The sequence below is a fragment of the Mchenga conophoros genome, linkage group LG11 (genome assembly GCF_057382185.1).
Source record: "Mchenga conophoros isolate Kocher_MC1m ecotype Shallow Benthic linkage group LG11, M_conophoros_male_GT1.1, whole genome shotgun sequence".
In the NCBI taxonomy this organism is placed as follows: domain Eukaryota; kingdom Metazoa; phylum Chordata; class Actinopteri; order Cichliformes; family Cichlidae; genus Mchenga; species Mchenga conophoros.
Genome location: NC_140536.1, coordinates 35,345,377 through 35,358,285, shown reverse-complemented (window position 1 = coordinate 35,358,285; position 12,909 = coordinate 35,345,377). Strand labels below are relative to the sequence as shown.

General features: G+C 40.9%; 1 protein-coding gene across 1 annotated transcript in view; it reads right to left on the bottom strand.

Moving 5' to 3' along the window:
* mtmr11 (myotubularin related protein 11) overlaps nucleotides 1–12,309 on the bottom strand; it is a 38,113-nt gene extending 25,804 nt beyond the window's left edge. The window contains exons 1-2 of the mRNA XM_085292649.1: nucleotides 11,775–12,309; nucleotides 1,267–1,336 (exon numbers count right to left, since the gene is read on the bottom strand). Coding sequence (XP_085148775.1) covers nucleotides 1,267–1,336; nucleotides 11,775–11,831 — 127 coding nt within the window. The 5' untranslated portion in view covers nucleotides 11,832–12,309. The remainder of the gene's footprint in view (nucleotides 1–1,266; nucleotides 1,337–11,774) is intronic.
* Between the last annotated feature and the right edge of the window lie 600 nt (nucleotides 12,310–12,909).

Here is a 12,909-nt window from a genome sequence, read left to right as displayed (position 1 = left end):
GTTTTACCAGCCGAGGAAGGCACAAGAAAGTGATTTCAGGCTGACACATGTAAGGTTATATCTCCAAAAAACATCTGATATATATATAAAAAGAAGAAGAAGAAGTGTAATATGCAACACTTGTTTTGTGAAAGGATTAAATTCCTGTGTAAGTGCACCATAGATCAGTCCCCGCTGCTGAAACCCATATGACACAAAACTCTCTACACTGCTCAGCATGAGCTGAAACTCACAGGCACCATCACTGCTCCCAAATCACTGACATCACAGCAGCTTTAAGGACGAGGGGCTTTATCTTCATCAGGAACTGATTTACATGTGCGAAACTAACGCACTTCCTGCTTCCGTCTGACCACATTTCATTCGACAATAAAGCCACCTGACTTTCTGATTTTATCTAATGTATTGTATTATTCTTCATAGAGGTTTACAGATTTCTCTCATGTGTGTTTCAAGCTTTTCCACTGCAGATGTTTTCCTACATCAAAGGCAAAGCACCTGCTGTGGCATTCCTCCATCCGGCGGGGCTACAAGTGTAATATGGAAATTTTAACCCGAAGAGAACAATGAAAGCAGCAGCAGCAGCTTTATGTGGAGATATTTTTACTGACCTTGAAGCTACGGGGAAAATCATTGTGGAGTTTGTGCTGACTAAATTGACAGAGATTTTAATCAGTCCAAAGCAAGACAAGAGCAAATGACGTTGTAATACGAGTATTCAGCAGATTTGAGGTGAAAAACATAAATGAATAAACAGAGGAGAACACGGGGAGGGAAACATGTGGTTCGGATTTAGGCTTAATGTTGCAGCTGTTTCTTTTTTTTTTTTTTTCCAAATCATAGAAACAAAACAAGTCCAGGAAAGAGCCTGTATGTAAAAGATGGAAGGCATCACAGTGATGTTTGCATTATGTAGCATCAAACTGACACATCCAATTTTGTGACTCTAAAAATTAGCAAAACTTCAAAAGTGAACTTTATATTTTATCCAAAATAATCTGAAACTAGTGACTGGATCCAAAATTTAAACACAGGGGTCCCCCCCGTGTTTTATCCAACTTCCAAACACATTTGCAAAGGAAAACAGAGCATCTGCTTTATAAAACAAAACCAAACAGGGAAAATTAATGCAATGTTTGTTTTTGTAAAAAAGCAAAAATCCTAATTGGAAGTCAAATCAGATTACTTTGCCATCCACAGTAGTGACTATTTCAATGATGTCTTTAGACATAACTACAAAATCAGTTTGTAAAAGCATAATCTTACCTGGTAGGCATCGGAGCCCAAACAGATCTCGACTCCTCGCGTTTACCCCGGTCTGACTCAGCATCCTCTCCTGAAGGCAAAGACAGCAGACATAAACATCATTTAATAGCCAAACAAGCTCTGTACAAACGTAAAAATATACCTGCACGTACGAGGCTCATTTTATATTTAACCCCTTCATTAGTTGAAATGAACCTTTGTCCCATATTTGCTCAGATAACCAACCAGCTCCTCAGCCCACAGAGTTCATCAAATCAGATAAGCAAATAACCCTCCTCACCAACACTTTACAGAGACCCTAAACACCACACTGGCAATGAAAGTTTTCTACTTTTGAAATGAATAATCTATTTCTGACCTCGACCACAAACTGTTTACACGAGAAATCCAAATGCAGACAAAACAACAGCGAGTCGACTCCTGGTGGGAGCATCGCGTCACCTCCGGCCTTGATTACATTTAAACCATGGCTCTGGCCGACGCCCTCATTAAAGTCTGACTCTCAGTCTCAGTGGACTTGTTTTCAAAGACAAAGAAACAAAGCCAACTGCACAAAGTCCCATGATTCTTAATTTCCATGTTGCTTTTCTGTTTGTTCCTGCTTTCTCTGGTCTCACGTACTTGAGCAGGACTGGGAGCAGAATCCAAGCCCACAGAGCCACTGAGGTTTCTATAATCAGGCCGTGAGCTTACTAGCACACATGCTTCCACTTAACTTTGCTACTAACCCCCCTTTGTGAAGGCCATTTACATTTATCGCCTTAAGAGCCCATAATAAGCCGAGGTCTGCAATGTGAGAGGATGGTATGATTATACAGGTGGCAAAGAAAGCTTTAAAATAGTACAGAACAGAGGAAAGGCCCAAATTTACATTGCAGAGCCTCAGATTTCTCTCCAAACACTTCTGGCTGCGTTTGGCGCACAGTGAAACTATTAATCATCGTTTAATGCACCGGCTTTATCGTGAAAAGACTCCGAGTCAGCAAGGAGGCGCGAACAATAACAATGAATCCACTCAGTCGCCTGTGTTATGCTAACAATTTTGCAGCGTGGTGAATTCTGTTTTAGCGGCCTGCTCGTGAAAACCTGACGCTGTAAGCTTTGTGGGCCTTGATGAAAAGAAGAAACTGGGAGCGCTTGACAAAGAGGACCTTTGCTCCCTGTGAAGGTTGTAAAATCACACATCATGGCTCTGACTTTTCTGTCTTTCTGTGAGAGCGTCTGGCTGTCTCTGTAGTAAAAAACCCACAAATTGTGCTGCTTGGTACCGATGCTTTTAAATCCATGCGTATGTAACATGTGTGCACGGCTCCATGTTAGCCTTTGGGGGTGTGGCTACGAACGCTTACGCGACATATTGTGTTTTTAATCGAGGCAGTAAATCTGTGAACTTACACAGATTTACTGCGTTAACAGAAACATATTGTGGAAAAACTGGTTAGAAGTATTTTTATTACAATGCTGGTGATTTGACTTTGTGGGGATAAACTTTGCTTACTTCACAGAAATCTTTGCCTTTCCCTGTTATTTTTGGCCATTTCACCAACAACAGTTTATTATAAGGCTTCAATTAAATTAAAACCCAGTCCTGGGGCAGACCAGAGCCTCTTTTGGTGAACACTAAGATGTATTGTGTATATACCAGAGTCATCACTGCCTGATTCAAAATCGGCCTTTGGGAGGCCCATTTATCCGTTTTACCCTTTTCCTGTTATTTCTGGTCATTTAATAAAAAATATTAAATTTATACCTCAGCTAATGAAGCCTCACATGGTTTTTCGTTTTCGTGTTATCAGTTCACTACTTTTTAAGGTGAGTAAATGAAACCTGTTGCTTGTCTTATTGCCAGGCTTTTCCTGGCTCAAACTGAGTGCTCGGGGAGTTGCTGTGCGTGTAAGCGCAACTGTTTTCCATATAATCAAGTCAAAGAGTATTTATTATCGGTATTATTTTGATTAACATGCATGTTCCTATTATTTACAAAAAGGTAAATATTTTGATCACAGCTGTGGTGTTTTTCCTCAGGAAACCCGAAACCTTTTGACATTTCTTCAGCAGGAAAAACTCCTGCGTGTGCACGTGTACTGTAGCTGTTAACTCAAAGTTTTGGTGACGTTTTGAAAACAGAACAATAAAATACTACGAGCACTTAATAATGTCAAGTTGGAAAATTTCTTGCTTTGAAATCAAAATCCAGACTCTTAAATCTCTAATAAAACAACAGGAATCAGCTAATTGCAGTTCTCCCTGCAAATATTTTCCAAAAGATCATAAATATGATTATTTTCAGCCATTTTACGAGCTAAACTAAAATGAATAAAACTGTCTGCTACGAGACCTCGCTAGAGAAAAACAAAAGTTAGGACACTAAAGTTTTTTTTACAAGCCTTCGTTTGTGCCAGAGCATTGTTCATTTTTTTTTCCCATCTGGCTTTAAAATGTCTGCACATTCTTTCTGTCTCTCCATCAACACCCACAGAAAACCCACATTCCCCTTTAAATACATCAAAGATATTCATTTATTTCTCAAGTCTACATGTCCTCACCGCGAAAGGCGAGTGAACTCACTTTAATAACACAGCAAAACACAAGGTGAAGCGCCGGCTGTGATACGAGAGGAGAGGAATGAATGATTCCCACTTTTAGAACATGTGAAATGCAGAGAATTTAACCTTCACAAGCAAGTTTTGCACAACCAAGGCAAATCAGGAAGAGATAAGGAAAACTGAGATAATGTCTACTTTAACTTAAACATACTTTGACCACAGTAAGGCCGCCCTTAAATCTCGGACTCACGTGTCACTTAAAAACCACATTTCCAGGGCCGTGTTTCTGCTGACATGTCACTTTTGCTTTCATTGTGTGGCTTTTGAATACCCTACTATATCACTTTCATTGCCCACCCCCACCCGTCTCCCTCTCTGCCCCACTTTTGCCCTCCTCAAACTCCCTCCCTCTTATCCTCGGGGACTGTGGCCAGGGCTTATTGCAGTTTCCATTGCTCATGGCTTCCCTTTGCTACTGCAGCCAGACTTCTGCAGTAAGCGTGCCTTGTTCCTGGGTCGGGAACAAACTTCTTTCCCCAAACACGTGGCCAAAATCACGAGGGAACAAACTTATTTTTTGGTAGACATACATCTCATCATGTTCCATTTTCATTCCCTATATTTAAACTGCTTACCGCATCTTAAAAATTATTTTAATTTGCATCACTCTGAGGAGTCTCTGCTTCACCAAAAGTCTTGAATGGCGATCTAACCAGTCCAAAAACAATGATGTTGAAGTTAAATATCCTCAGTTGGTGGAGAAGGAATTTTATTTGCAGTCTTTTACCAAAACATACAGTTAAAATTTGGACTCTATTGTTAATATGAACAATCCTGGGTCTATTTTGAAAGCTACCCCCACTGTGTAATGCCTGGCTTATAGCACACGCACATTAGCTTTTAGCCACCATTCTCCCACAGCCTGTTTATTTATATTGTGCTTTTCATTTCCTTACATGAATGAGGGAAGTCACATGGCATTGTGACTCGGAAGGAAAAATCAGGACGTGATGCAGTTTTGCTAAACAGGGACCACTTTGAAGTGTTTTTCTCGGCAGACATAAAACAGAACGTTGGATTTGCTTTAGAGCTAGACCTGTGATATTTTACTGTAGATGATACCACAGAAGCAAAAGATCTGATAGAATCGCACTCAAAAGGAAAAACCTGAAGGGCAACCAACCTCTGTGGAAATGCACCAAGCCTTTACTAAATGCTGACAAACAGCAGAATTTCAGCCAAAGCTCCATTTGATCTTAATAAAAGGAAACACAGAAATTAGAGAAACTGTTTATTAAATATATTAAATTATACATCAATATTTATCAATCTTTAATGAGCTGGGCATTCTAGTGGTTAATATTTAATATGGAAATTGATGCGTCGGCCTATAGTGAACATCCAGTTTAACCCATTTCTGTAGAAAACCTTGAAGCAATCATTCTAAATCTTTTATCATGACTGTCTGCTAACAAGACTTTGTTATATATATAAAAACACTGTCAGTGTAGACATAAAAACACTGATAATAACGATGTGTTTATGGTGTCCCTGCACCAGGAATGCATTTCCTACATCAAACAGCGGCCCCCACAAAGCAAGTACCATAACAAACCATATGCATACAATTGGACGCACTGTCAAAGTCCTCCCACAAGCAAATCTCACAATTCAGTCGTTGTTTTGCTTCACCAAGTCCGAGGCCCACTTACTGAGCTGGGCCAACCAATTTTAATTTTTATTCAAATTGTGACTTTTGTTCGAAATCATTATTAAATCAGGATAAATTTGTTCCTTTTCTGCACTCATGAATATGAAGCTCTTGTCTTTTGAATCAAACCAACTCCTTCCTTCACAGCAACGCCTCCATCTTTCCATAACAGCTCAGACTCACTCACAGTTTAGTAGAGCTCGGGCTGGAAAGACGATCTTTCCACAGAACAAGTAAATTCCAAGAAACGTTTCATTGATTAACCTGTGATCAGGATCATTAAGGCAGCAGCTGCCTCTGACTGTCTCCAATATCAGCTACATTTAAACTGAGATTATGGTTTTTGATGTAACTGAGCAGCCCAAGAAAGACCAACAACTTCAATTTCAACGGTCACAGGACTTTTTTCTTTTACCATTAATGGGACGGTGACTAAAAAATGTTTGACGCTGGACTTGTGGCTGATGTCCAGCCCTGATGTCCGGTGCACTTCAAAATGTAACGCTAATTTACACAACGGATACAGTTAGCCAAGAAAACGATGATTACACATCTTTACTAAGATCATGTGCAGATATGCCCTGACACTGCGGTGAACTCTGGAGCTTCGATCAAAGGTTAATGTTAAATGTTTCCAGCTATCGGTTGTACTTTGGAAAGAACTGCGGGATGGTAATTGGTTTAAACAAACCATTGTGTCTCCACTACGATTTGTAATGTGTCTTGAACTTTGACCCTCAGCTTGAATAAAAAAGAAAAAGAACACAGATGGTCTTTCATTATATCTGCCTCTACATTATTCCCGTCTGGCTGTGGTAGACTGTCAGACAATGACACACTGTCAGATCGGTACGGTGAGGCTCAAAGGTCACACGAAATGAAAACAGTGCTTTGGTTATGATGGGAGAGCAGAGCAGTCAACAGATTTGTGAGATTAAATGCCAACTTTAGACAAACACTGATAGTCCTTGACATTTTACCAGATCAATAAGATTCACCTCTTAAGTCACCATCACCCGTATGCCACTAACTTGGCAATGATCAGATACCAGGTAACTTCTGACGACTCAACCTCTGAGCACAGCAATCATAGGATCCTTCTGTGGAGTCAGCAGATACACTTCCTGTTCCATGCTTCAGTCATAGGTTTGAATGAAGTACGAGAAAATAATCCATCCATCTATTTTCTCCCGCTTATCCACTTCAGAGTTGTTGGAGCCTATCCCAGCTACCACAGGACAGGGACAAGTTACCTATGTTAGCAACAGCTGGGCTAATGAAGAGAGACAGACAACCATTCGCACTCACATTCACACCTTTAATTAAAAATGATCAATTAATCAATCCACACTAATGGATTAATAACTGAGAAGAGGAAAAATGACTCAGACAATAGCTCTTAGTTACATGACTGAATCTCTGCAAACACGTTTGTCATGGGCTCATCACACTGAAGGATTATCTGCACGCAAGCAAAACCCACCCAAATGGACTGATCAATCAATACATGGACTAAAAGCAAAGCCAGAAAGCCTCCAGTACCAAAAACATCTCTCTGTGCAGATATCTGTTTATAGAAACCAGACAAACATGAACAAACGACAGAAGCAGCCCTGTCACAAGCTCTGAATGAAATCTGACAGCAAATGTCATCAGTCGCTACACTTCCTGTCAGAGGATCCCTGACAACACTCTTCATTTAAGGGAGGGGAGGGCTGCATGGCCACTAGACAGATGACTCGGTGACTTAAAGGTTATAAGTCTGATGCGCAGCGGCCAGCGTGCCCATCAGCAGCACCACGTCCTCCGCCTGGTCTCTGCAGCACTCTCTCGTCTCTCTCTAGCAGATTAATGTCTCAAATGGCTTAAATGAAATACCAGCGCTGGACTTGAACATTATCCAAGTGTGACAGTTCACCACCCGTGTGTGACATTATCACAGTCACTCCATACAGTCAAAGAGACAAACGACCGAGCCTCTACAAGCCAAGCCTCTCCGTTAGCGAATGGTGCCGCTAGTTAATTATCACCCAATGCCAGATCAATACCCCTTCTAACCGGACCATAAATCTGCTGTGGGGTTAAGAGGAACCCATTGTTACGCTCTGTTTAAGCCGTGGGAGCATCTGCAGCACAGAGGCTAGTGATGAATGTGTTGCCGGGGCCCCGTGGGAGCGGGTGTGGGTGACTGTACTGCTTTGGCCCACTTCTATCGGGGCTGAGATCTTAAGCCACTCTGAATAGCGCTCAGATGATCCGTCCTCTGGCATTTTTGATTCTGTGGAGCTTTGTGGTGTGTGCCTTTCATGCTGACTGCTTCAAAGCTGGCTGGGAGATGCAGATAGAGTGAACTCAGGGGGAATGCGCAGCCAAAACAAGCTTGAATATGCCTGTTATTCTGTCAAGATGCAGGCCTGCGCATCCTTGTAGCATTTAAGTGCTGCTGTTGTTTTCTGTTTCACTGAGCTGAAACTGAGACTTTAAACTAGAGGTGAGGGAGCTTTTTCAAATCTGTGGAATGATTAAATTCACTTTAGAAATTCACAAACTACTCCTACATTTAAGTCTTTGCTCAAGATTAATTTTTACTCTTCAGCCTTTAAGTCAAATTAAACCTTAGACAGGAAGCTGCACTTAAAAACTGCACTAATAATTACAGGAGATCTTTGTTAACGCTGGTTTTACATGTGCTGGAAATATAAAGTTGACCTTGACTTTCATCTTTCAATCTTCTTGGTTCAACTTTTAAATTTAATATTTGCACTAATTAGCACAGTTTCTGAGTGCAGCTTCATACCAGAGATCGCCAGCACTAGTTGATAAATTAGGACGTCACAAACTCCCTTTGGTTAACACATTTTCCTCCCAAGCAAAAGATCCCACTTAGACTGCAGTAGGAGACACAAAGCCAGCCCTGTGCACTCCCAGTGCATGTTGATAAATCAGTACCAAATTGAATATGCAAATCTATCCACGATGGTGACCCCTCAGAAATAAGGGAGCAGCTGATAATTGAAAAGATAAAAAATAATTGGGGAAAAAACAAACAAACAATTATTTATCATCTGTCTTTTTTTGTTCATTTTTGTCACAGAGATGCTCTTTTATCCTCTAAAACCGAACCTCACTCCTCACAAGTCAAGAAAACCGACATTAATATTTAATTCAGTGCTCTGGAAGCACTTTGGTTTTAATTCATTTTTCTTAAACGTTAAATTCATTATGTTTCAAAAGTCACACTGTTGTGTTAAGTATTTATAATCTCAATTCTGATGAAAATCCATGTGTGATTACGGTTTGTTTGCCTTTTGCAACACACCAGGATTCAAGAAGATTAAACGTCCAAACGGCAAAGCCATCTGGTCCGAGATGAGCCCAGGTTGGATTCAGTTTTTTAAAACCAATCTTAACACATGCTCATGGCACTGAAACATAAGAGTGTGTGGGTGGCCTCTGCACAGCCTCTACATTACAGTAACTCAGAGTAGTAGTGAGCTGAGGGTATGAAATGAATAAAAGCATTGAAGCTGAAGTTAAGATACGTTAATTTCCTAAATCTCAGGCACATGGGGTTCAGGCGGGGGGGATGTGATGATTCCTGAAAGTCTCGTTCTGAGGTAATCAAATTCAAATGTCTTGAACCGCAAAACCACTGTCTCCATGGTGACAGCCAGATGTTGTGCAGCGCACATCACCTCCCCACCCGACTCCACATGCAAGCCTCGCTTGAGGGCAGAGTACAGGCATCTGTTACCATTTCCCCCTGCGGCTGCTGAAAATAACCGAGGAGAGACAGGCAACACAAAGACACAGCCAAGAGTCTGTTCCCGAAGGAAAAAGGCGGATCCTGACGCATTCATACTGCCTGTGTGTACGCACAGCTTTGTGCTGCACATCAAACCAACGGCCTCTTCAAATCCCCACCCCCTCAGGAGCTCCTAAATGGGGACAGCATCAAAAAAATTCACCTTTACTGTGTCAAAGCCGTTCATTACAACATCACGTGACCAGGAAATTATCAACAGAGACCAAAGAAGGAGGAAGGGGGCCACAGGAAGCCAAAATATTTCGCCAGAACTAAATACAGTGGAGAGAATTGACCTAGTTGACTAAAACCAACGGTTCCCAAATGAGGCGGCTTTTGATTTTGTGACAGTCATAAATTATGATGGAATTGCTCTGTTTTTTTTATTATTTATGCATGTAACAAAAAAAAAAAAAAAAAAAGAGAGAAAGAAATCCCATTTTTGAGTTCCTAAACACAAATTTTGCACACGCATCAGAAGTGCTGGAAATTTACATAGTTCATGCACCCCAACAAAATTTCAACAAAGTAGCCCCAGAGCTGTATTTTGCATACATGTGTGCAAAAGTAAAATTCCAAGACATAGCCATCATCTGAACACAACAGGAAGTCTGCCATTTAACGTGCAATTCTGCTGCCATTTCTGCCATTTCCAGGCATTATATGTTAACAAGCTCATTCTAGAGATTTAATCAGATCAACCTTTAATCAGCTCCATCAGCCCAACGATGCTAAACTGCAAAGCCTTTGAGTTTTCATTGAAGAGCATATTTCCAGCACCATGACGTAAAGAAACTGACTCATTCATTCTCTAATCTGCCCCAAGCTTCAAACGCTTGATAAGAGTGCGGACCTGGAGGTGTTTACATGCTAATTTTGAGTCACAGTCATACTGCAACAGGAAATAAGCATTCTGTGATAAACAACATGCTTATGGGCTACATGACATTTTGCATGTTGGTTGTACACGAGATATAGCAACACCCTGCACAATTAATGGCTGTTCTCACCACAAAGTGGACACACAACGTGTTTTGTAAAGCAGATAAACACATATTTGGACTCTGTACTTGAGTTATTCAAGTAAAAGTCTGGTATTTTTAAGAAAGTGATTCAAGGCTGCAGGATCAACATGCATTACCTAAAGTAAAAGTACTCATTATTCAGAATGATCTAAATTACATCATTGGATCATAATTACTGATCTGTACAGTACAGTCGTTTTAGCTACCTATAATTAATGATATACTAGTAAATTGATATTTTTAAAAATCTGCAAAATAATAACTTCCTTAAACTTTCAAATAAAAGGTACTGAGTACAAAATGCACTATTTATGTCCAAAGCACACTGGAGTAGAAGTAAAAAGCTGCATAATACAGAATTTGAAATAACCTATTCTAGCATATCCCAAACACATCTCAAGCCAGAAGCTGCAATCAGCTTTGGGCAAAGGGACTTTTATATGTCCTTTATTAATCCAGGTAAAAAGTGTTTTTTGAAAACGGATTAAAACAGAAACTGCAACAAATAGACCCTTTACAGCCCCGACAGGACTGGATTCATAATAAGGTAAGTATAATAATGTAGTCATATAGATAGAAAAAAGGTAATTTCTTTTTTTCTATATATAAAACCCTCTACAGCACTTTTGGCACATTCATATTTCAGGGTGGACCTGTGGCCACCTCATGTCCCAATCTGTGGACACACCCCTGTAGGTGACCTTTAATAGTAAACAAAAGCAGGCTGAAACGCTCACCGCACAGCTCTCTGACGTTAATGATGAAGACCATCTGCACCGTTTGTCTTTATGTGCTACAATTTAATCCCCACACCAGAATCCCAGAGGTGATTAAGATTCCCCATCCTTTCACTGGCCTTTAATTAGGTGTGCAGCCAACGATGGTGACACGATGTACCCTTACTGTAATTATAAATCTCCTTGTTATCCCCACAGAGGGAAGCAGAGGCAGCCTTTGCTCGTTTCCCCCCTGCAAAGCTCCAGCTCTGAGTGGTGAACACTCCTGAAGAACCTCTGAGCAGGGACTGCAGATTTTTGGTTGCAACCTGACTACATGACTGTACATTTATAGCTCAGTTTGGTGAATGACGGTCAGTGTTTCCTGCATGATGACACTGCCTGCTCTGTGGCCTGTGAGGTGTTTAATCACGCAAGGAGTGCTGATGAGTTATAGCACTGCGAGATCAACTTAAAGAGGTCAAACCTGCTCTAAAAAAATCATAAATCAAGGCGATAATTGCGTGCACCATTCATACTGAAGCTACATGCTGCAGGAGCGAGCCCAAAACAAGTGTAGAAAAGCTCCGTGGTGAGTGTGAGAAAGACAGAAGAAGGAAAACGAGCGGTCACAAATGAAAGGATCAAAAAACCAAAGCCTGTATCAGTGAATAACAAAGCCGTGCCGGAGCGTTGTGACCTTACCTTGATGTCTGGGAGCATTTGTCTCACTTTGAACGTGGTTTTAGATCCTGTCAACATTTTTCACGACGGCTCAACTCGCACTGAACTGAAGAGCAGGAGCGGACTAAAGCTCGCAGAGTGGATCAAAAAAATCTGTGTTGTTATGAGCTGACGGTCGCGACGTTAGCGCTCTCCTCTTCCCATGTTCAGTCGTTAAAACGCGAAAGAAACGTCCGGGGGCGAGCAGCTACGCTCGGCTAGCCTGTATCACCGGCTGCTGCTACAACTGAGGTGTTCACTGTGGACACGCAAACTATTTTCATCGCTGTTGTCACTGACAGCATCTGAGACTATGACCACACCAAATATTAAAAAAAAAAAAAAAGAAAAGCGAAAGCACAACCTACTGAACTAAGACCGTGAGGACTCTCTTATGAAGTGGCGTGACGGAGAGATGTGTTCACCGTTAACTGGGGCTTTGCTGCCCATTGCGTAGCGCTCTATTTGTTTATGCCTTCGCCATAGTGAAACACACCGGTGGAAAAAACAGAAAAGCCAAGCGCAGCAGCGGTGTGGAGCTTCTTAAAGGCACAGGACATCTTTACTGCCAAATGGAAAGTTAATAAGGGAGGGAAGAAAGACTGTGACAGGAAGTTTTGTCATATTCCTTTGAACAACCGTTTTACCTACTTTCACTTAACCCCTTGAACTCAACACAGAGATATAGCGGTAGAAATGTGAAAACTGGAGTAAAGTGATGACAAGTAACACGCTTAACTTCGTTTTTCATGACTCACAGACTACTTTAATCATATTTTAATATACTTTCGTCTTTTCTCTCTTCTCTTTCACTTCTTACCTTAACCAGTCGAGGCCCATGGTATTTTTCAGGTTAAAAAGGGGTTCTTCCTCCCCACTGCCATCAAGTGTTTTCTCATAGAGAAACATTTGATCATTGGGACTCTTTCTCTAATATTGTAAAGTTGTAAACTCATTAATATCTGTTCTTGTGAACTGGCATTATGTAAGTTAAAATGAATTAAATGCAATGCGCAAATGTAAAGCGGGAAAAATAATCTGTACTGACCTAAAAATATCTGTTAAAAATGAAACATTGGGATAAATTACATTACTGCTACAGTATCTATAATACTTT